This window comes from Protopterus annectens, chromosome 2.part1 (assembly GCF_019279795.1).
Source record: "Protopterus annectens isolate FY-2018-M chromosome 2.part1, PAN1.0, whole genome shotgun sequence".
In the NCBI taxonomy this organism is placed as follows: domain Eukaryota; kingdom Metazoa; phylum Chordata; order Ceratodontiformes; family Protopteridae; genus Protopterus; species Protopterus annectens.
In genome coordinates, this window is record NC_056729.1 from 1,100,204,394 (window position 1) to 1,100,230,697 (window position 26,304).

General features: G+C 38.2%; 1 protein-coding gene across 2 annotated transcripts in view; it reads left to right on the forward strand.

Moving 5' to 3' along the window:
- The window catches only part of CLIC5 (chloride intracellular channel 5), a 1,097,485-nt gene extending 1,074,215 nt beyond the window's left edge, over window positions 1–23,270 (forward strand). For both annotated transcript variants that reach the window (XM_044062648.1, XM_044062649.1), the window contains exon 6: window positions 19,467–23,270. In XM_044062648.1, coding sequence (XP_043918583.1) covers window positions 19,467–19,634 — 168 coding nt within the window. In that variant the 3' untranslated portion in view covers window positions 19,635–23,270. The remainder of the gene's footprint in view (window positions 1–19,466) is intronic.
- Window positions 23,271–26,304: the final 3,034 nt, after the last annotated feature.

The following is a 26,304-nucleotide window of genomic DNA, read 5'->3' on the forward strand; positions in this document are numbered from 1 at the left end:
GAAAACTTGTTGGAAAGAATTTATTAAAAGAATGGTCGTAACAGAACAGAAAGGCTAAATGAGTGGAGTAGTAATTATTTGTACATTAGGCCTTCATTTTTTTGTATTTATCATTATACCATGATCACCAATGTCAGGATTTCAAATTCTACTTCTGTTTGAAACCCGTGAGTTTGAGGTAGAATCCAAAAATTCCTTTTGTGTTGGCAAAAATCCCTACACATCCCCTATACAAAGGGTTTTACCTTTTACCATCCAGTAACTAACAAAATCAACTGCAAGGTCACTGAAACTCTTGAAAAAGGGAATTTTGCCTGCAGTTACTTCATTTTCACACTCATCAGGATTTGTGTAAAATGACTATTGCAGCCATTGGATACTCTCCTGTTGCTTCTATCTTGTGTGCTTGTTGTGCGCTCTCACTATCTTGTGTGCTTGTTGTGCACTCTCATGCTTAGTTCAGGCTCATAGGTTCACAGGCTGGGAATGGTCATTGCAACCTGTCAGCTCACTAAATTATTTACAGCCTGTCTTTCTGTTGTGCTCACTCGCTGATTCTCTAATTAAATATATGTGTGTGTGTGTGTGTGTGTGTGTGTGTGTGTGTGTGTGTGTGTGTGTGTGTGTGTGTGTGTGTGTCTGTGTCTGTCTGTTTGTGTGTGTGTATCTCAATCAGACATCTCAGCTGTCCCTCTTTTGGAGGAACATACCTATTTCCAGGCCTGATTTAATTCCTGAACATGGTGCACCTATTATTTCATGTATGTCCCTACTTTCAGACTTGATTTATTCCTTCATACAATTTTATGAACTCCCCTCATCTCACATGAAAGCAAGCAGCACTACATGATTATGTATTAATGCCATTAGGGATAAACTACATCATTAAACGTGAACAAGTATATTTTCATTTATCATACTGCCTTACTCACCCTTCTTCACTTACATTTTCTCAAATTCTCTTCCCTGACTTTCTATCTCAATAACATGTCTGTTTTCCCTCACTTCATATAGCAATTACTGTTTGTAGCAGACTAACTTACCTTTAATTTCTCTACAAACTGTCTGAAATTTCTCTAAATATTAAACGATTGTCATATAACTTGTATCGGTTCTTAACCAATGTTTTTATATTATGTCTAATTTGCTATAGATTTTTAAAATGCAGATGTTTTTGTTTTATTTTTGAAGATTGTAAAGTTATTGTTATTAAAATGTTTTGCAATAATTTAGAGCTTTTCTCCCCAGGCCTCCACTGAAAATGGTCTTCTACCCAGTCGGACTTTCCCAATACTCAAATGTTACTAAATAAATGAATAAATAAATACATAAATAAATAAATAATAAATAATTTAAAGAAAAAGGGCAAGCATATTGCATCATCCTTCTCTTTGATAATGTGCTTATCCTTTTCCATTATTTGTTCCACTCTCTGTTTTTAAATGTGTTTTTGAGTAGTATCCCACATTCCTACTGGAAATGGGAAGAGATATGTGCTGTTTTGTATTCAAATTTTATGCTAATTAGATGTCCAGAATTTTGACTGGATGTGCTACTTTTCAAGGACTTTTGTACCTGCTTTCAATGTCAGCAGATTGAGAGATATGATATACATATATATATATATATATATATATATATATATATATATATATATATATATATATGGGTCTATTCAGTAGAACAAAAGTTCACTTACCTGACTTTCAAACAGCTGAGAAGAAAAGGACAATAAACGCAGAAAACCGACATTCCAGAACACTGACTTCCCACTCCAGGTAAGTAACCACTTGGCCACCCTGTTGAACTTTGCCCCTTGCCCCCACAGTCGTGTGATTTCGGAATTGGTATATTTAGTTAGGGGTGGTGTGGTGTTATGGGGGGCATAGCCCCCCACATAGGGGGTTATGGGTGGGTTTACTATTTTTTCAGGATGGCCAAGCGGTTACTTACCTGGAGTGGGAAGTCAGTGTTTCGGGATGTCAGGGTTCTGATGTTGTCGGCCTTGTTGTCTCAGCTGTCTGAAAGTTGGGTAAGTGAACTTTCAGTCTACTGAAGTAGATATATATATATATATATATATATATATATATATATATATATATATATATATATATATATATATATATAAAATGTATTAAAACAAAGATAGTATTCCTTTATTTATCTGAAGCAATGTCAGCGGTCCTTGTATCTTTGTAAGAAGTGCCATTCTCATTAAGTAACAGCCTTGTTTACAGAAACCTTTGTTTACATTTTTTCATGCAGCTATTTGGTAGGGAAACTGTAAAGCTCAACGGAGTCTGTGCTTGTTGAGTTAGACTCTTAAAATGAATGTCTACCATGTGCTTGTTTTCTTATCAGAAGTTTCTGTTTTTTATTGTTATTATTATTATTTGTTATGTTAATTCCAATTTCTTTAGATTAGAGTCCAAGAATTTTGTTCAGTCATTGCCTGATTTGCAACTGATTTGCAAAATTACTTTATTTCTAAGGTTATATTTATTTATTAATTCAAAAGGGTTAATATTAATATTTATTGGCATGCTGAATGTCTGATATTTCTACAGTTTTATTTACAAAATAACAGGGTAATATTTTATAGGTTCATAGGCTGGTACTAGGCTATCGGCCCTAGGGCCTATACAAGCCTAGCCATAACAATTCCCTGGATATTTCTTCCCACAAATTTACTTCTCTGGAGCCCTGTCTAGCAGGGCGACTGACATGTTCCCCGGGGAGAATTTCCTATCTCATATCCAATCATCAAGGTTCCTTTTGAAGAGGGCCAAGGAGTCGCTCTGCCTGACATGTATGGGCAGTCTGTTCCAGTGTATGGGTAGTCTCTGGGTCAAGAACCTATCCCTCCAGCATGTTTTGTTCATTGTGATGACAAGGTTTAGATCCCTAGATCGTGTGGCACTGAGGGATTGGGATTTCTTTAAGTGGAGCATGTCCCAACAGCTCAGGGTTTGACATGGCCATGTATGTTAAGCAGAGATCGCCTCTGAGTAGACAATATGCCACAGAGTATAGCTGGAGTTTTTTTAGATGGTCAGCATATGGTATCTGCTTTAGGCCTGTGATTCTTTTAGTCAGGTAATTCTGTGGCCTTTCCAGCTGTTGCAGATGTCTTGTGAGGTACATACCAAACGGGGCATTATACTCCATAATGGGTCTAATGAGGGATGAGTACAGTGGGGCAATGACATCCTTTTTTCTGGATGAAAAGACCTTAGTGATGAGGTGTGCCACATAGAAGGATTTCCTGACTGTTGTGGTGATGTGGTTATCGAAGTTGAGACCACTGTCCACCTGTGTCCCTAAGTCTGTCATCACACTTTCGATGTTTAGTGTACTGCCACCTATGTGGTAATTCATGGGTACATTTTTTTTCCAAAGGGGATAACTATACATTTTTTGGCATTAAGCTTGAGCCCATGGCTCTGGCACCAGGCATCTGTTTCTGTAAGGCCCTTTTGAAGAATATCCACATCATTTGGGGATTCAATAATGGCTCCCATTTTGCAGTCATCTGTGAACTTTGTTAGCCAGAGTCCCTTAGTGTTGGCCTGTACTTCAGAGAAGTAGATTCCAAACAAGAGTGGTCCCAGGACTGAACCTTGAGGTACTCCACTTGTCACTTGTCTGGAGATGGATTTGGAGTCGGCTACTTTTACAGTCTGGCTTCTGTCAGTAACCCAGTCGGCAACCCATCGAGTGACGTAGGGATTTATGCCCAGCTTAGTAAGTTTATCTATGATTCCAGAGTGGGGGATGGTGTCGAAGGCCTTAGCGAGGTCCAGCTAGGCCTTACCCTCATCCACAGCTCTCGAGACTGATTCGAAGAAGTCATTCAGATTCAGGAGACAAGATCGGCCCTTCACAAACCCAAGCTGGGTGGGGTCCAGTGTTTGAAGGTTGCCAGCGTCTTTGTTTATAAGTTCCATGATAATGCATTCCATGCCCTTGCAGATCAGGCTTGTCAGACTGATGGGACCATAGTTCCCGGGATCCAAGGCAGATTCCCCCTTGTGGAGTGGGATAACTGTAGCTGTGCGCCACTCAGTGAGCACGAAGTGTGAGCTGAGGCTATGATTAAACATGACACTTAGGTGAGGTGCCAGTTCATTTTGTAGTTCATGTAGTACACAGCCTGGGATGTCATCTGGTCCCATGGATGTTGTATTCTTAGCTTTGGAGAGTGCGGTTTCTACCTGTGTGGCCGTGATTACCAGAATTTGGCAATCTTTTGGTATTGAGATGGGCCCTTTAGGGGGTGAGGGGGGGTGAAGTTGGCACTAAATTGATCTGACAGGATATTGGCAATATCCTTGGGATCAGTATATTTAATGCCATTCTGTTGTAGCTCAGAGCAGATCTGAGCATTGCCATTTGGATTCTTGACATAACTATAGAATTCCTTGTGGTTGTCTTTAGAATCTTTGGCAATTTTATTTTCGTAACTAGCTTTTGAGGATTTTATGAGGGATCTCAGCTTCTTACTGAGGCTGGTGAGGGAGTTTTTTGCATCCTGGGATTTTCCTCTTTTCTGCAACAGTTTCTTCCTTCTGTTGTATAGTTTGTTTATAGCAGGGGACCACCAGATTGGCTTCCTTTTTTTGGAGAAGAGCATCTTGGTTCTATTTGGGATGGCATGATTCATGCACGAGTGGATATGCTCGTACAGTGCCTTAGTGTAGGATTCTGCAGTCGAACTTTCAGATCTCGTCTGCATGGGTGTCATGAAGTTTGTCACTTCTGACTTCAGTAGCATGAAGTTGGCTTTGGAGAAGTTTTTTAAGGAGGTTTCCTTACTGGGGGTAGGGGGGTAGGATGTGGATGTCAAGGGTGATTTGCTTATGGTCAGACCTGACCAATGAGGGGGTGACCACTGATGTCGAGCATCTATCTCCCATGTTGGTAATGACCAGGTCTAGGATATTGGAGCCCCTGGTGGGACAATGGATTAGTTGATACAGGGCATTTTAATTTATGAATTCCAAGAACCGTTGGGAAATGGAGTTGGTACCCGAGTAGTTTTCCCAGTTAATGGCAGGGTAGTTGAAATCACCCAGTATTAGGGTGTTTGGTTGTATCTTAATATTTTCCAGTATGTTTAGAAAGGTGTAGTGAGAATCTTGGGGCATGGTGGGGGATCTGTAGCAAGCTACAATTTGGATTGCAGTCTTACCTAGTGTTAGTTTCACCCAGAGACTTTCAAATGCATTGTGTTGGGCAACTAGCCTGGAGGTGTGAATATCCTTGGTGAATATGGACACTCCTCCACCTTTAGTATTTCGGTCTTGGTTTTGTGGCCGAAAAGTGTGCTAAGAGTTGTAGCCTGGTATTGCAGGGGTGCTCTCTGGAGCCTTGAACCAGGTGTCAGTTACTGCACAGATATTGATGTTTTCCATTTTTAGGAGTGCTTTGAGAGAGTGCATTTTGAGGTTTAGACTTCTAGCATTGAGTAGCATTACCTTCAGATTTTGCCTGCTTGTATCTATTACGATGGTGGTTTTATCCTTTGAACCTTGTCTTAAAAAGCCACTATAGGGGTGGCAAGAGCCTTAGCAGTAACCTGAATCCCAGGGGTGACAGGTGCAGACCATCTCTGGCAAAGCATTGTGGTTTGTCGATCATGTCTTCCCAGACAGACAGATACTAGATCCCCTTTGAATGACACCAGAAGCTTAGCCAATTGTTGAAGTCAATCATTTTGTCCTTATACTGTGGTATCATTCTGGGCAAAGGCAGGATGCTACTCAGTGCTAGGGTCATACCTGCCTGGGCCATATGATCCGAGAGCTCTTCCATGTCTCTTTTCATGTAGTCCAGGGAGGTACATCTCAAGTCATTCACTCCAACATGGACAATGACAGAGTCGTAGCTGTACTTGTTGTGGAGTGACTTGAGTGCATGCGTTATGCGGCAGCTCCTGGCACCCGACATGCAGCTGACTGTAATTTTCTCCTTGTTCAGCCTGGTGAGTGGGACATCAGTGTGCCTGACTATAGAGTTACCTATGACTAAAGCGTTGGGTACATTGTCTTGCCTTAGGGGCTGTTGTTGGGTGGCACACTGGTGTTGTGAACTATGTGTTACTTTGGTTGTGACTGGTGTTTGCATTTCAGCTTCGGAGGTCCTTGTTGCTTGGGCAGGTTAATGCTAAGGGCTTCTGCATATGTGGGTTTAGTGTTGCTATGTGTGGGTGTTGATGGTGTGGGTTTTGAATGGCTATGAGTTGCTTGAGGTGTAGTGCAGGTGTTAACCTTCTCCTCTTGACTGTCTAGCACAATCTTGGCTGGAGAGAGCTTTGCTTCCAGTTTGGCTATGTAAGTGCATCTCTCACAGGTTGTAGTGTTGGGTGGTAGGAGGAGAGGATTGTCTGTGTACATGAGGCAGTTGTTGCATTGCCCCAGTATGCCCAGATTCACCAGGTGGACAGGAGAAATCACTGGAAGCTGACCCTTGGACATGCCTGTTTAGGTGCTTTTTTTGTAAAGTATAACAGCTGTTTTCCCTTACCTTTGCAAGGTACGTTGCAATTATCAGCTGTTTAGTGCCTAAGAATAATTTCTCCTTATTGACAAGGAGAGTTGAGTGCTTGTATCATTTTCAGGCTTCCTAGTGCTTTCCAGCAGGTTCTAGAGCACATGCTAGTCACAGGGGTTCAGATTTTAGTGCTACTACTGAGAAACCAGCTATGGTATTATGCTTGGCTTACTAGGGGTATATTAGTTCGGGTCTAGGGCTAGTCACTGAAAGCACATTTCACTGACAGTCAAATGACTGTGCACAAATCAGTGAAAGCTCAATTCAGTGAAAACACAATTCACTGAAACACATTTCACTGAAAGTTATATATGGCCTTTTCCCCACTGTAGTGCGACCCTGGAGTTAGTATATATAGTAAGGGGGGTGTGGGGGTACCCCACATAGTTTGAATATATATTATGTTCAGAAAAGAGTAATGTATTGAAATTGCAAGTATCCCCACATTATGGCACTCAGTTTTGAGTAAGACCTGGTGTTTAGTGTTTCCCCCACCCCCAGATCCCTTTACTGCTGTAAGTGTTGTTATAGCACTCAGTTTAAAATAAGCCCTGGTGTATAGTGCCCCCTCGCCTCCCCCCAAATCCTAATACTTCTATCGTGTTCTGTAGATAAGCACAGCCTTTTGGCCATGTTCATAACCACAACACAGTGAGGCCAGCCATGTTGATCTACACAGCCGAGTGATTTCTTGAATTGCATGCCATGTAGATGCCTTCCTGGAGGAGTATTTCAGGTATATCTTATATATAGACATGTTTGTGTGTGTGTGTGTGTGTGTGTGTGTGTGTGTGTGTGTGTGTGTGTGTGTGTGTGTGTGTGTGTGTGTGTGTGTGTGTGTGTGTGTGTGTGTATATATATATATATATATATATATATATATATATATATATATATATATATATATGTATATATACTCCTATTCAAAATGCTGAGTGCTAAATAGCTGAAAAAAGGGACTGAAAACCTGAAGAACAGCGAATCTCAAAAATTGCTCTTCTCCTTAAAATTTCTTTTTGTAGGGTGGGCCCCACACCCTCCAAACTTATATATACCAACTCCAAGATCACCATATCCTTGGGAAAAGGGAATATTTCAAGAAATGTCATCTCCGACTTAACAAATTTATTTATTGATATTTGGTGACCGGGAAAGTCTGACTGGGTCTGAAACCCATTTTCAGTGGAGGCCTGGGGAGAAAAGCTGCAGACATTAACAAAGTACAATCATAAAAATACAATAATGAAATAAAGAATTTTTAAAATAAAGAGCAGTGACAAGATATTAAAATAAAACAAATGCAGTATAGCCGTATATTAGTACAACTTACATAAATCAAAAGTCAAGGTTTCCATGGTTTGTATATGAGAGAAATTACATTTGTGACTGTTTTGTAGAGATCAAGGTCAATCCAAATAGACTTGTTAAAATTAGCATGCAGCTCATAGGATGTTTAGGAAGGAGTTTAATGTTGGGAGAAGCAGATGAATATAGATGTAGGGAAAGAGGCAGGGGATTAGTTGAGAGAGAGGCGATAAGAGAGAGGAATTAGTGTGAGAAAGTTAGTTGAGGATGCATTGTAGAAATAATTATGGTGAGAAGTAAGGTGGGGTCGGTGAAACAGTTTAAGCTAGCTATAAGGGAGACATTTTATGAAGAGGGAAATTTAAAAAGAAAGGGGTGTTATGGAAGTAGGGGGAAGCTTAAAAAGGCAGGAGTTAGTATGGAAGTGCAGGGAAGCTTACAAAGGTAGGAGTTAGTAGACTATTGGCCATTCAGTCTCTGCATTTAGTAGTTGTAAAGGGTTCCGACATTTCAGAATGTCACCCTATACAGACACACACACACACACACACACACACATATATATATATATATATATATACATATACATATATACATGTGTGTGTGTGTATATATATATATATATATATATATATATATGGGTCCCCTTCAGAATGCCAAAATTCAAAACTTCGAAACCCATATGATCGCAGACCATATGTTTGAAGTTTTGAAATACCGACATTCTGAACAGGAAATCACATACAGCGCGGACTGGGAGATTTCCCTTGTTCTCACTGTAGTGCAATCTTGGAGTTGGTATATTTAAGTAGGGGGGTGTAGGGAGTTCAGGGAGGCGAAGACCCCCTACTATACACAATTTAATGTGTTTTTTTTTTTTTACGGGTCTAATTCACATTTTCGAGCATTCAAATGTTCGATCATATGGTCTCAGCCATATGAATTTCGAACATTTGAGCGTTCGGTTATGCGAAGTGGACCTATATATATATATATATATATATATATATATATATATATATATATATATATATATATATATATATATATGGAGCCCTATCATATAATAGAAACCTCATTTGACTGAAACTCATTTGACTGAGACCGTAAGACTGAAATTTCAAAAAATTTCAAAAGACTGAAATCACTTGACTGAAACCCATAATACTCAATTTCAACATACTACATTTTAAACTGGACCATATAAAACCAGACTAGGTGGGGAGCTATGCCCACCACACCCCCCACCCCCGTAACTATATATACTAACTCCAGGATTGCACTACAGTGAAGAAAAGGGCATAGTAGTGGCAGCATGTAGACTACTGTAAGGTACGTGAAAGTTATATCCCCTTTTTCCCCACTGTAGTGCGATCCTGGAGTTAGTATATATAGTAAGGGGGGGTGTGGGGGGTGTAGCCCCCCTCATTGTGGGTGTTGGGGGCATATTCCCCTACCTAGTCTCGTTTTATATGGTCCAGTTTGCAATTTATTATGTTGAAATTCAGTATTATGGGTTTCGGTCTTATGAGTTTCAGTCAAGTGCCTTTTCAGTCTTTTGAAATTTCAGTCTTATGGTTTCAGTTAAATGCGTTTCAGTCAAATGAGGTTACTATCATATGATAGGGATTCATATTCGCACACACACACACACACACACACACACGCACGCACGCACACACACACACACACACACACATGCACAAATATATATGTATATACAATGTTGTCTGTGCTGCCTAACTTATCCATACAAATCTGCATTTCTTGGAGGGCTGGAATGTAATACTCCAGCCTTTGATAGGAGGTCTTTTTTGCCTTCTGTTTTACTTGCATTTTCTTCCAAAGAAATAAAAGCAAGCCCTTACTTGCCTAACCTTCCTAACTTCATGCCTGAACTCAGTTTTCTAACTTTGTAGCTGGACATATGAACATTATAGCAGTGCATTGCTGAACTTGTACAGGAGTTCTAGAATCATTAGTGGCTGGTGACTTCAAATCAGAGGAGGGCTGCAGGAGACAGCTGAATGGGTGGGGCCAACATAAAAGGGGAGGGGACAACTAGAAATGAGCAAGGCTATGTTACAGTGAGATAAACCCTGACCACATTTCCAGGATTAAAATAAGAATAGTTTTGTGTTAGTTTAATTTTTGCTGCACAGAGACAGTCAGGGCCGGCCTTAGCCGAAATGGCGCCCTAGGCGAAGTAGTGCTCCGGCGCTCTTAAGCTCCAACCTCACCACACTCATGAAAAAACCCTATTTGAGCCACACCCACTGGGTCATTCCCCAAGAAAGCCACTCCAGTCATTTCCTTAAATTATTTAAATGCATAGGAAAACAATACCTTGTAATGTAGTTAAACTGCAGCTACCTTTGCATATGTATTTTCTACTTGAAATACCAGAGCCAGATCATTGTCAAATAGGGTTCTAGGAAGGGTAATAGACCACCACCCCAGAGCAGCCCCTACTGCAGAAAACCCCAGCAGCAGCCCCCTCCTCAGCCATTCCAGTATTCCATTATTTGATTATCTCACCAGTTACTATGCATATATTCTATTATTTGCTTCTACAATGATTACAGATATTGAAATAGCACAAACACAGATAGTCATTTACTAAACAAACAATACACTCTCACAATGAAAACAGACTTAGCATGAGCAGTAAACTTGTCTGCCCTTGAAACTCATATTCATTGAAATGGCAAAACTCACATTCATTTAAACAGCATGGAAACACACATCAAAAGTTATACAAGGCATAAACCAAAAACCTGAGATAAAATCATGTATATTTTGTGAACTTGGACAGTTGAGAATCAAGCCACTCACCAATCTCTTCTTTGTCTCTTACACACATACATACATATACAGTCTCCCCTGTCCATCACACACACACACACACACACACACACTCACATGCACACAATCTTGTAGCTCAAGAATAAGTGGACAAAAATCCATTATCAGGGAAATTTTAACTAATCCTCTTAAACACTGAAAAGGTTGTAATAACAGATTTAACATTAACATTAATGTGCATTTTCTCAAGGACATCAATTGTCTGTCATTTAGCAACTGCAGCCTACAAAGATTTGTCAGAAAATCTCACATTTTATGAGAAACAGAGGCAAACTCATGGATGGTGGAACGTTAATGCACACACCAATCTGTTTCTCTCACTCTCTCACTCTCTCTCATTCACTCGTGCATATAGTCTAACCAATTATGCACACATGCATACATTCACAAACAACGTGAATTGCACATACCTGCTTGCACCAGAAGAGATCCTGAAGATCTGTTTTTTTCCTGCAGTCTGACTATTTGGGTTGCATATTTGACAAACCACATTATACAACACAAACGAAAAAAAAAATCTCAACCCTCTTTACTTGCTGTAAAACTAAAAGTAATAAAAATGCAACACAAAGCTTCTTTCATTACAATGATTTGGGTTTGCTTGGGGAGCTGTCATTACAGATCTCTGCAGTAACCGGTCAAGAGTACATACATTTTGCATCAAAAAGATGATGTGAATGGATGTTGCAATTGCATGAGCTGTATCTGTAATGGCAAAAATGGATGGATGGAGAACAGAAACCATCTGAGTTTCAGGATAAGGAATGTTTTCACAATGAATACTGAAGCTACTTAGCTACTTCTATTAAAATAAAAAACATGAGGCATCAAAGTAAGAATACAGTCATATTATGTATATACAAGATTACAATTATAAGCAAAAGGCAGACCAGAGGGATACTGAATGGCTACAAAGCAGTATTTTTTAATAAAAAAAATGTAAAACTCATAGTATCTGTTTTATACTTGTACCGTTACATTATCGTGTACAAAGGCATGTACATGTCTTTGTTTGTGATACGTGTCTGTACTGGTTCTTTAATAGTGACAAACATACCCAACAGTACTGGGATCTCCTGGTAAACATGTTTTTCTTGCTGAGTATACTATAGTAAGTAGCAGTTATCTAACTGAATGTCTTGCCAGAGAGGCCGTGTCTCTTATAACCAATGCTAATGCAGCTGAATCTTACCTCTTTCAAGACACTAAGATAGATTTTCATCATTCTATAAGATGTCTTATGGGTAACCACAAAACCTGGCAATAATGTGTTAACATTTTCTGTAAAGGAAGGGGCAGGCAGTTATTCATTCCATGGTTCAATAATCTTAAAGCTAAAGTGGCGCTTCTGCTGTTAGGATCTCTGCCCCAAAGTGGCAGTAATCCACTGGTGCATGGGCCAAAAGAAACGCATGTATGAGCAAGCTGAAAAAAAACATATCTGTTGCAGCACTTCCATCTTAAACTAAACTGACTGCACAAGATTTTTTGGCAGATTTTGTTTGTACAGGTTTAGCTATACTTCAGAGATTGAGTGTTGTTAAAAAGCAGATACTTGTTCAATTGTTTTGCATAACATAAGGCTCAATTTATGTTGTACCATACAAATTGACAAGTAATGGCTTAATTTATGAATTGTACAAGAGTAAGTTAAAGACTTATAGAAAGAAAGGATAGCTTGCTTGATTGGCCTACAAGTGAAATTTTACCATTCAAACAGTACCTGAATGAAATGGTTTCAAACTACAATGATTTTAGTGCCAAAACAAATCTGCCCCCCCTCCACCCCACCTTGTATTGTATAGGGAATGATTTTGAGAACTTTTAGGATTTTAATATTCCAGGTAAATGCATATTGTTTTACTGGCTCCCTGTTGAAATGTCAGTGCTGGTAATACACCTTCCAATACACCATAAAAAAGACTGAAAATACAAGACAAGAGTGAATATAGAACATTGGTCCTCTCTTTTAAAACTCTTTTTGCAGGGTTCATGCCCCCCTTGCACCCTTGATGTGAACGGTCTATATTATATACTCAAAGTTTCTAGGCTTCGAACCTCATATGATCAACACCATATGAGCGAAGTTTGAAATTTAATATATAATAAAAAATAAAAAAATAAAAACTTACCAAAATACTTTGAGCAGGGGGGTAAGCCCCCTGCACCCCCCACATGGGACTGCACCCTCGACACCCTCACTACTTAAATATACCAACACCGAGATCGCACTTAAGTGCAGAAAAGGGAAATTTTCCCATTCTGTGCCATACGGAGCCATTTGTTTTAACCTTCGAACTTCTAAAAGTTTGATCATATGGTGTCGACCACATGACATTCGAACTTTTGAAAGTTCGACGTTATAATATGAACCCGATGTGAAGACTAGCTCCACAATCTCCCCAGACTGAAATATACCAATTTTGAGCTTGCCATACATCAGAGAAAATGAAATATTCTGAGAAATAGCCATCTTGTACTTATTATAGATACGTCCATATTTTTCAGCTTTTCGGTTTTTATATTACAGCATTTACTGAGGATGTCGCATACATTTCAAATGGTTACCATTTTATTTGTCCTCTTCTGACACAAGTCTTAAAACCTAACTACATTTTCTGGGTGTAATATCTCCTCTTAAGATTCAAGGAAGTGTACTTGCTCTATCCCCTATGCCAAGACTCACATCTGTATATTTCAGGCATTGGCATATATACATCATCCATTTGCATGTTAGTTGCAAGCCAAACATGGCAAACTCAAAATCTTGACTTGAGAAATACAATGAAGGACATTGAGAGTATTCAGCCTTTTTGGGATAATGATATATCACAGACAGAATTTAAAAAATAAAATAAAACAGCGAAAACCGAGCTAACTAACGTAGCTATATTAATAATAAATGCCAGTACAAAACAAAAAAAAATTATTAAAATAAAAACCTTCAGTAAGTACATTTATCTCTTACATACACTGAGACATAATTGATTATTCACACATTCTTAAATAAGAGACAGAATTTTAGTTTGACACTGCATCTCTGTAGGAAGTCTCAGCATAAAAGCAAAATGACCATTGTCACAAAAATGTATCCATAGTAGCTGTTTCAAGTTTTTCTAGCTTTTCCTAAACATTTGTGGGAGCCTTTCCCCTTTTATAAGCAATCTGGGGAGCTGAGCGCTCGAGAGACTTGAACCTCAGCACTAAAATAAATAGGACATGCTGGAGGGACAGATTCATAACCCAGAGGCTCCCTTCACTCTGGAATAAAATCCCAGTCCAGGTTAGGCAGAGTCCCTCATTGACTCTCTTCAAGAGGAATCTTGATGAGTGGATGGGAGATCATAGATTTACTCCGGGTATCACTTCTGTGTCACTGTTAGACAGAGGCACAGTATACTAACCTCGAAAAAGGGCATAGCAAAATTCATTTAAAATGGGTGGCGAAAGCCAAACACACTCTGGCTAGGCTTGTAAATGCCCTAGGGCAGATAGCCTAGTATGAACCTATGAACCTATGAGACATTATACAGTCTCAAAGCTGCAGGGAGGTCATTGGTAATGACCAGAAATGTTTCTGCCTTAACAATCGTGGGGAATAAATTGCTTACATTAAAATATACATTTTCAAAATGAACCATCCAAGGACTAGTTTAAATGTTTATTTAGTATCAATGTCTCCTACAGCAGAGAGTAGTGATGATAAAATGAGCCTTTGATATCTTTCAGACTAGAAACTCAGCTACTTAGCTAGTTATCATGTAGAAGTGCATGTTTCTGTCTGACCTGCTGACTTTAAGCCACTAGCTAGGAGATGTGAAACAGAGTGGGAGCCCAACATGACTTTGAGTCTGCATGTTTGTGACTTTTATCCATTGCCTTTTTTTTTTTTTTTGTAAGGCAAACTATTTTCTGTTGCTTCTCCCTGACCTATCAAGTCTAATTTGAAACATCACCACTTTCTGTGTGGGATTTTATTTTGTCTGATTGGAATTGGGAAGTCCAGAGCTGATCGCCATCTTATGAATGTTGAAAATGAGATGGGCAGTGGCTATATTTACATGGTGATGGGTTTTGAATCTAATCAATTAAAAGAACAGAACCATCCAGGAATGTACATTTTAATATACTCATATACATACCTCTGCCACAGTTGTTTTTCATGTTTTGCTTGTTGTTGCATTTATTATGATGATTTCACAAGACCATAAAAGAAAAATGCTATGTTAAAACGTGTGGGGGTACCTTATAAGGCTTTAATTTGCTCTCACCATGTTGACGATTCTCACCGTAAAGTCAAATTTTTCTGTATCTGGATACATATGTTCAGAATATTAAGATTGACCCATCCCTTGTTTTCTTATTTCATTATCATATCTCTGGAAAACAATGCCATCTATATTCAGTTACCGGTCCTGCATCTACTTTTGCTTTCTTCTTGCTGTATGCCAAAGAAGCAATGAGTCTCACTTATGAAAGAAGCTGTTGTTTGCATGTTTATCATGTTGAAATTTCTGCAGCTACTAGTTATTCCTCACAGCCACACTTAAGTTTGATTTGATTTAGTCCAATCAATGGCCACACTTCAAAGAAGCTCTCAGTATAAGTGAATTACTTCATTATAAAGCATAACTATAAATCAGGCTTACACTGAGAACAAGCCTTTTAAAATTAGATCCTATGTTTCAATCTTATAAGTCTGTAAAAGAATAGATTCTGTCGGTGACTTATTTTTTATGAAACTATAGTTGCATAATACAGCAAAATTAATGAAACTTAACATTTTGTATTGAATACAGTTTCAATATAGTATTTGCTGGCATCTTCATTTCACCCTTAAATGACTCAACATAACTTTCTGCATAGCCATGGGTATAAGGAAAATGTGTTGCAATAGTTGAAAAGATAATTCCATTTTGTTGAGTCCCTTATTTGTATAGGGTGGTATTGTAACCCATAAACAGCAAATAATCTTCTAAACCAACATGGTAGTGGATGTGTGCAGTGTCAGACATGCAAATTACATACAGTCATTCTGAATATATAACAACCACAATCATAAATGCATTGTGCTTGAAAGGCCCTGCAAAGTCAATATATACAGTTTTCTAACACCAGAAATGAAATTTCCCTTAGCAGAACTGAAATGATCTTGGCATATTTTCTTTCATCTGGTCTAGCTTTGTTTAACATTAACTCAGTCAATAAATTTTAACTGTCTAAGAAACTTCATTTTTCAATTTAACAATGCTTGGGATATAAAATGCACATAAACTTCCAGTACTATTTTTTTTCTAGTTTTCCATCAAATTATGACTTTAGTGCTGCAAAGTACATAATTTATCTCCAATTCATTTTCATATATTTTCTTATGGTACAGTATTAAACTCGGATTAACTCTAGAAGACTAACATGCTATCATGAAGTTCAACAATTCGTTATTAGTTCTGCCATCTGTGTATTAATCTGAAGTTATTATCTTGAGTGCAATGAAGTGGTTCAAAAAGTTATCATAATGCTATTACCCAGGTTGTAAAATGGAGCAATCACGACTTCTACTTCAGTTGAATTTCTCTGAATTCTTACTTTTTTTTTACATACCTTGAATTCATGAAATCAGTTTTTCTTCAGTCTTTGACATTTCTATCAGTATTGGCTCACTGTTGGAGCATCATAGGGTTGTTTACTTGGTCCACTTTTATTCCATGTACTTGTAAATAAGATATCTAAAATATATGAAATGCTAAACTAATTCAAAATGATGATGATTTTGCTACTGCTAGTTATGCTTCTTTCCATTTACTCAGTTCCTGGTTAAACCTCATTGTTCTTTTTAAGACATCCAAACCAAATCTATGATTTTCTCTCTTAAACATTATCTATTTTAGACTCTTCTTGTAGTTCCATTTTTGATAGTTACAGGAAAGCACTTGATGTTTCCTCGAGTGACCTTTTAACACTGGTTGAAATTACACACACACACACACACACACACACACACACACACACACACACACACACACACACACACACATTTTCTCTCGCATGCAGAAACAAATGGTTTGAATTACACATGCATACACTTACTCACCTTCTTTCTAAATCAAACTGCCACATGGACTTAGCCCCCTACTTCACGGAACTGCTAGCTTAAAATTTGCGCGCAACTGCAAATTGGATTTACTTCTAAGCTGGCGTAAGCACGCATGATTCTTGTTAAAGGAGAAGATGCTAATACCGCAATCAACCTGCTGCAGCTGTAAAAGTGGGAGGGCGCTCACCCCCCATGGTTCCGATGCCCTTGTATTTTTTTTTTTTAATTTTAATCAGCTTAGTTAGTGCATTCTTTCTTCCCGCCACCTGCTGCAGGCACTGGGACGAAAGAATGCACTAATTAAAATAAAAAAAAAAAAAAAGTCAAAATTGCACCCTTTACAAGGCCGGCCTGTACGGGGCCGTAGGCGGTCGCCTAGTTCGCCTATGCCTAAGGCCGGCCATGGAGACAGTAGTCACAGCCTGTATGCTTACCCCCATACACATTAGTTTTGCCAAGCCAAAACTGCAACAGTAAATGGCAAGGGTAGTCATTTCATTCTCACACTGACATAGCCCCCCCCCCCCATCCCAACTGCTTACCCAAAGTGCCTGGTTTGAACCTAGAAAGTTAAAAACAAATTATGTATTACTGCATTGCTTTCAGATAAACAATAGCTATAGGTCAGTGTTTGTACTAACTCCATCTCACTACACCCAAATGCACTGCAGTCTTACAAAGGCAGAATTATAACAGTAAATAGTAGGACCACTCATTTCACTTACAAACATCCCCTCAAATACCTGTCACCTACCTAAAGTAGGTGGTTTGGCCTTGCCAGCATCAGTAGTGTTGTCATTACTGTATTGAAGTGATGCATGCAAATAGTGTTTGCATTCTGTCTTGTTTCACTGAAATACACATTAGTCCTGCAAAGCCAGAATTACTACACCAAAGCTACCGCACCAAACATGTCATCCACAAACAGCCATCATATCAATTGCTGACCTAAAGTATCTGCTTTGACTCTGCCGGGATTAAAACAAAAATAGCAATGATTGCATTATTTTACTCTGTTGCGCAGAAACAGTAGTTACAGGCTTGCATAACAGCTTATTTACCCAAACGCATTAGTCCTGCAAAACTACAGTTACAACAGTAAACAGCAAGACCAGTCAACTCCATTTATTCACAAACACTCCCCATTACCTAACTAAAGTAGCTGCATTTTACTCTGTCAACGTTAAAGTAGAAATAATACTAACAGTTGGGTTGCATATTTGCATTACTTTCATTTTGATGACAGAAACATTAGTCTCAGCTTGTGTGTGCCAGCCAAATACATGGCATTTTATTTATTTTACTTTTGTTTACCCGGGTTTCTGTAACCTTTTTTTCACATAAACAATACTCATAGTTCAAAGCTTGTGGTCAATCTTACTTCACTCAAATACACATTACTCTTGCAAAGCAAGCCAAAACTGCAGTCATTCCACTCACACATAGGCATTGCCCCCATCCCAACTGCCTACCCAGAAAATCTGCTTTAAGCCTACAAGGCTTAAAATAATGAAAATAAAAGACCATGGTTACATTATTGTATTTCTTTCACATTATATAGCCAGGAATTTGCATGTGATCTTTATTCAGTTCACCCAAACACATTTTACTCATGCAAGAGTAGGGTTTGTTTTAGCAATAAAACATTGACAAACCACCTGATGTATCTTGACTAACCCTGCAAAAAGATATTAGGTAAAAAAAAAAAAAACGTCATCCACAAACGCCCTCCCCAGAACACACCTAGTATCACTTTGACTCCTGCCAGGATATTATATTAAAAAAAAAGGTATCAACAGCCAAAACGAAAATCAATGGTCCCCAAAACACACTGTCTCCCTATATCTGGTTAACCCTGCCAGGATATATTAAAAAGAGAAAGTCAACAACAGCCCCCAAAGTGCAAAGACCACTAGAATCTGGTTGACCCTGCTAGTGTGTTATGTTAAAAAAGAAAATCATCAGCAGTCCCCAAAATACACTGTCTCCCTATATCTGGTTAACACTGCCAGGATGTTATATTAAAAACAAACAAACAAAAAAAGGAAGTCATTAACAGCCCCAAAAACACACAGACCACTAGTGACCCTGCCAGGAAAAAAAATGAGAACTTACCTTAAACAGTAATCTGATCACTGTCTCTCCACTCTCTCACTGTCTCCCTCGCAACTAAAGCGCGGGAAGAGAACACAAGATTAATACGAGTAATCAGCAGCTGCTTCACATATTCAGATTATGTGACTGGCTGCTGACTTCACAGACCCATCAGCTTCCTGTTTCATTTTTTTTTTCCTTTTTTTTTTTTTTTTAAAGCAGAACTGGTGCATGCATGTGAGCTGCTCCAAGTTTTGTGTAGAATTGCTTTGACTTTACACATCAGCTTGCAGTTCAAACTGCTGTTAGTGTGTAAAATTCAATTAAACTTTTTTTCTTTTTTGCTTTTTTTATTTTTTTTTTTTTTTTTTTTTTTTTTTTTTTTGAGAAAGTCGGGCGGCTTTAGCCCAGCAGTCTGATACCACAAGCCGCCCCTGTCTAGAATAAAGCTGAATTTGAAATTTTAATTTAATATTTTATCAAATCAAACAATTGTATTGATTTCAGAAGAGAGAATAACATACTTAAACCATTTTCTTGGCTTTTTTCTCAGATTGTGGCAAAAAAACATCGGAAATATGAAATCCCAACAGACATGACCGGGGTGTGGCGATACCTGAAGAATGCTTATGCTCGAGATGAATTCACCAACACCTGTCCAGCAGATGGTGAAATTGAGCTAGCATATGCGGATGTAGCCAGGAGACTTTCCAAGTCATAAGAGACAGTTGGAGATGTACATTAATATCAAGGACTTTATCCATCTCATACTGCATTGTTTCCTTAATTTTACTTCGTTATCATGTAGTTTTTGCTTTTACAAGTTTGGGATAAAACTGATATGTCTGAAGTACATGGATAATGTTATGATTTTATAAATGTGAAATATATAGGCATGTTTTATTTATATAATTTTGAAATTCAGGTTATTGTAATTAACTATAGAGATATGTATTCCTAATAATATTGGACAAGTTGTGCATTGCAATGGTATACATTTATCCTTTGAGAATATTGCATTTTTTTCCTCTCCCACCCACACCTTCCTGTGACCTGCCCATTGCCCCTTCTATTAGCAACCCATTGGCAGATTCATTCCCTTGCAGGTGAGAGACAGACAACCCTGGGCTAAGTAAGATCCCTACAGCCCATTCATTTTTGCTGAAGAAGTTGTATTGGCCCATATATTTGACCTCTGATGAGAGCTGGGTGATAGGGAGAAGGCCAATTTTAAGTATTAAAGAGTGACTTACCTATCCTTCCTAAATGTGGCTTTCTGGCTAAGAACATCTGGCTGGTTGGGAGGTGGAGAAGGAGGTGCTTGTATGCTGCCATACACATCTCCCTTCTCCATCTCCTAAGATCAAGGACCTGCATTGACAGCACAACCCAACATGACCATTATAGGGGATAATACATCCTGGCACTGCTACTTGTTACCAGTGCTGTGGGCCTATCAGCTTTGCTGTGCCTAAAGATGAGCGAACTGGTGTCAGCTTCTTCATGGCATCCTCCCCCACCTGGCCACAAAGATACCCATGCAGCTAATTGAAAAGGAGTCATTTGGGTGTCATTTCTCTACGCCTCATGTCTGGGGTATTGGGAATACGATGTTTTGTAGTACAGATGTCAGACAGTAAGGGTCAGTTAAGACATACTGCTGTATTTGAGGTATTCTTTTGAAAGTCAGTTATGCCATTATTTTATTACACTTTAATTTTTTATTTACATCTGATGTCAGAATTCACTATCTACATTATAAAAAGATTTTCAGGGGATTAGCTTACTCTTATGTCCACTTCAGAGACCAGACTGAAATGTGGTGGTGCTTGCCAGAAAGATATTTTAATGAAGAATTTTGCAGAAGGTAGAATAGAATGAATCATATCCATGATTTATCATGCAGTGGGAAATTGTAGCTATATTTTTCTAGCAGTATTCTAACAATGGCCAGAATTCATAAATAGGGGGCTTATGTACTTTACTGTTATGTTCACATTCATGAAAAAGGTTTGACTCACATTTAGTTTATCCTCATTTAGCTGACATTTAGAACCCCTGGATCTTCCAAACAAGGAAATGAAGTCTGGTTTTACTTAGGCTGACCGTTTTATTCTCCCAAAACCTCTAACTTCTGGAAACACACATCAAATTACACAAAAATTAACAAAATATGAGTTGACTTAATATGAGGTAATTATCTATTAGGAATCCATTATTTTTTTGCTATTTTACACTCTGTTTTAATGTTAGTAAATTATCAAACAACTGACCCTTTTCTTAGATGTGTACATTTTGTCATGTCTGAACATTGATTGCATATCAAAAATGTAATAGCTAAATTAATGCATTTTCACAAAGTCCCATTTCTAAGAAATGGTACCTTTTAATAAAATTTTCAGGAAACCCACATTTATTCTTTTATATACTGTTATATGACTGTGGAATTAGTATGTTTAAGTTAGGCTGGTGCCCCACCCCCAACATGGAGCATGCTTTAGCTTCGGTTAGCTGAAAGTGGCTATTTACAGAACTGTTTCATAGGAATGGGACTCAATGAAATTGTTACTGATGAGTCAGCATGAATGCTTACCTCCACATTCACAGCCCAAACTGTTCTGATTGTCAGTGTACAGGCAGTTAGCCGCCAGCTTCCACCATAAAGATTTCTAACATACTAAAGCATTGCACCATTATCCAGGACTTAAGTTGTACCTGAAGCTTAGCGCTACAGTGGTTAGTATTGCTGCCTCACAATACCTGGCATGTGGTTCAGCTCTGACTTCATTTATTCTCACAGTAAAATTAGGAATCTCTCTGAGATTTTCTTAGAAAATTCCGGCTTCTGTAACCACCAGGAACTTGTTCTCTAAATTAGCCATGTGTATTGTACTGACCCATGTCATGGTCCTTTCCGATGTGGTCCAGGCAATGGCTGATAAGGTCAGCAAGGATACCTTCCCTTATATTGGCTATTAAATGAGCAAGTGAAGTACATTAAGGAAATGGAAACATGAACTAAAAGCCTATTCCTTAGTTGCATACCACAGTCAGATTCTGGAACGAATGCATTTACACAACAGCATATTTTTCATTGTTGCTTACAGCTATCCTCAAGTGAGGTTCTGTTAAAGAGTTTCAGTATGTGCCTACCTCTGCCTCCTTCTCCAGAGTAGCCACATGTGACATGTCAGAGTCATAAAGTCATATACATTCCAAGGCCAGTGAGTCTTATGACCATTTACACCTTGCCAGTACCCTCTCTTAGGTCATCATTTTTTCTGGGGGACCATTCTATTCAGTGCCAGAGTAACTTGAGGATAACCATCTAGTCACCTATGCTATGTTTAAAGGAAGTTCATAGGCTGCACTATTTAACATGTAGATGTCATTTGTTACAGAGGTTTGGGAGGTGCTGGGTTATAAACCTGTGCCTCCATTATAGTCTCAGGCTCAACTATTGGTTGGAAATGTTGGACTTGTGAAGATTAAGGAGGTCCAGAATCATTGCATCTCTAATGGCACAGTAAGTGAGATCTAGATCTCTCCACAAATAAAAGGATAGAGATGTGGCTGAGCTTGCTGTACCACCAACCTCCTCCTAATGCATATCTCTGGGAATGTTGCTGGAGCACATCAGAGAGCTATGCAGGACCCTATTGCAGATTACAGCTCTCTACCTCTGCAACTACTGCCAAGTGTAATCTGCACTGGCTCAATCAATATTCCCATCCAATGTTTCACCATATAAATGTGGCAGACTGGCACAATTTGCAGTGCAAACACTTCTCATTGCATCTTCATTTATTTTTTCAGACTGTACAGCTCTGTATCAAAAATCACCTTCTATTTCTTTTAGCAATGTATACCTCCCCTCCCCTCATTGGCAGTACTATTTTGTGGTGTGCTTAGCGGACGGTAAAATGTTTCATTGTAGCCTTACATCCTAAGTAGTTGCTGAAAAGGGTTGTGTACCAGCCCACCATCCTGGGTAACCAACATTAACTAACTAACTAGCTAAGTAAATACAGACCCATATTAGACATGGCAAGCAGATGTGCATGTCCAAGAATACACTGCTTTAAAGTTTTCAAATATATTCTGAGCAGCTGAAGATATCTGTTCTATTTGTGTCATAGTCCTCATTCACTCTTGAAGTTGATTGCTGCAGAGAGCAGGCTGTTTGAATGGGGAATCTCTGTCCCTGCTATTATTATTTTTTATAGAGTTAAAACCACTTCAACAATACTGACATTGAAACTTCCACGGTATTTGTATTAATTCAAAATCTTCTTATCAGTTGTTTATTCATGCCAGTAATGACCTTGTAAATAAATCTCCTTCTCTTTGTCCGCCATAATTTTCTGTACTCTTTCCTTCCAGTCCCAATGATTACCAACATACTTTTCATTGTTATAGAAGGTTATGTGTGCATTTGCAGGGATAGTACTTCATTTTTTTTATGGGAAAAATATTAGTAAGTCTGAAAATTGGACCATCTAAGTTTTGAAAAAAACATGGAATTGTGGATTTTTGGTCACAGCAAGCATCTGCGATTACCTGTATTTCTTTGTGTATTTATTAACTTTAGTACTGTCAACCTGCTTTGTTGAGCAGTGTTTCTGTTTTGCATATATAAAGCCAATTATAGACACTCATATATGTACATACACACACACTAAATTTTTAATGAAATTGTGGTGATGATCAGAAAAAAATCACTTACAACTCATGAGTATAATTCCTAGATTTTATCTCATGAAAATGGAATTTCATTTTTGAGAACCATAAATCTGTATCCCTGTGCATTTGTGTTATAGTTTGAAATACAAGCAGGCCAAATGCCTTTCTGCACTTTTCATCCATGACTTTAATCCCCATTTTCATATAAATGGATTTCTTTTCTCTTGAAAATGTTTTGAAACTGCAGCTTAAACATGAGGCTTCCCTTCCTGCTTGATCTCTGAGTACAGGCAGAAACACATACCTAGGACAGGTCAGCTCCTTGGCATAAAGCGATGGAGCCCTAATACACCCTAGGTAACCTGGTTTTAACTAAGATTCTGACTGTAGGAGGAGCTGACTGAGAAAGATGGGAGTGAGTTGTCACTCTAGGCTCATATATCTGGTTTGGAGGGAAAACACTGAATTGACAATTTACCCCTGAATTTGTCATTTATGTTTCGAAGGGACAGAGGCAGCCTGCAAATGCTTGAGCACCCATGCCCTGGCTTTCACATACCCCTTAAGATAACCTCTAGGGCACCAAAATTCAGGTACATTTGGGATACTTGGCTAGGCTTAAAAACGAACTAATAAAATGAGAAAAGCCCAAACCAAGCTGAACAAAAACCTATAAACAAAACTTGCTTGGAATGTGGCAAGCAAACAAAATGAGGTCAAAAACACAAAATAGAAATGCATCTGAAGGTAAAAAAACGGACTTTTTACTATTAACACATAAAAGTTAGGTGCTTTCTTCCCTAAAGAACTGGGACTTCATCAGAACAAACTAAAACAGCTGACACAATGAATAAATACTTAAAATAAGAACATGTGACCACAAATTTAATTAGTTTCAGTTAAGAACAAGAACCTGCTGGAAACATGTTTTAAGCAGGTTTCACATTATCTGTAAATATTTCCAGCAGATTTTTGTTCTTAATTGAAACTAATTAAATTTGTGGTCACATGTTGTTAGTTTGTTCTTGTTTTAGTTTGTTCTGATGAAGTCCCAGTTCTTTAGGTATGAAAGCACTTAACTTTTATGTGTTAATAGTAAAAAGTCTGTTTTTTACCTTCAGACACATTTTTATTTTGTGTTTTTGACCTCATTTTGTTCGCTTGCCACATTCCAAGCAAGTTTTGTGTATAGGCTTAAAAAAGACCTTTGTGGTCATTAGCCTAGTATGTACCAATGAATGCTATGAACCTGTTAAGAACAAATTTCCATTTACTAGAATGCAAAGATACTTAAAGAAAAAAGGTACTTAGTACAACAGTCCCTTTCCAGTAGACCCTCACCACCACATACAGTGGCCATAGCTAGCTGGGAAAAGGTAAAGACTGTATTAATTGGATAGTAAAAGTTCGTAGCTTAGCATGAAATGGCTCTGTGTTGTCAGAGTCATGCACCTGTGGCCTGTAGTAATGTTACCCACTGCATGCAACTAAAAGTATTTTCTGGAAGTAGCTGATTCAACACTCTATATATAACGGTCTGTAGAAATGTAAGCTAAAGCAATTCTTCCTGTAGGCCTGCCTTTTTTTAATTTTCGTTTCTGAAAACATTTAGTGCCTTAAGTTTGCATGTGAAAGTTTGCACAGGAAGAATAAATGTTCATCATGATAAGAAATCTTTTGAGAAAGAGAGAGTAAATGTATGTATATGCCTAAGTTATTACTTCAGTTTAACTTCTACCTTTCTTCTCCAGATTTATCAGTATAATCCAAGGAATGATAAATAGATTGTATTTTCAAAGTAAAAATGAACTTTTCTTTTAATAAAAGTCAGTTATTTTGCCATTCGGGCAGGAGACCAAGAAGAACTGTTTTTAAGTGAAAGCATTGTGAATAACCTGTTCAACAGAGCCTGTTTAACTGTAATTTACACTGCAAGTCAAAGAACATTGTGTTATAGTGTATATTTTGTTCCCTGGAGAGTGCTGGCTTTTATGGCATTTGTCTGGTACATGATTTTGATATCTGCACAGGCAGCACTTTGTATCTGGTTTGTATCTTTAGAAGATCTGTGAGTATGACTTTAAGAAGCATTATGCGACTATCAAAGAAGCAGTCACACCACCTTCTTGCAGAACTCACTTACGTATATTTTTTTTAATCTTAGGTACTGTACTCCTTCAGCAATGTATGCTAGAGGACCTCTGTTTTCCAGCTAGGATGTTCTACAGGAACCTAGCATACCGATTTCATTACTCTTTTTAGCTAGATTTAAGGATCCTTTGTTCCGCCTTCAGCAAGAAAGTCATTTGGGGGTTTTTATTGCGAGTAGGGATGAAGGTAAAGTTCATGGTGCAGTAAGGGATGTGGCCTAGCGGAATATTACTGAGGATGGGCTTACAATAAAGTATTGTTTGGCAAACATGCTCCTTTATTAACTGCTCAGAACCATCTTACAAACAGTAAAATGGGGGTTGATAACCAATAACAACAATACGAAAACCATTGAAACATGCTGAAATAATTACAATCTGACTCATAATAAAGCATTATAATATAGAGAAAAAGAATCTGTACCTGGCTTTGTGAAAGAGAAAAAATGTCTTTGTTACAGAGGAAAACTCAATCACAACTCGAAAAAAAAATAAAAAAAAATAAAAAATAATTACAGCTACTGCTACAAGGCTAAACATACCAATTTTTAGTATGTT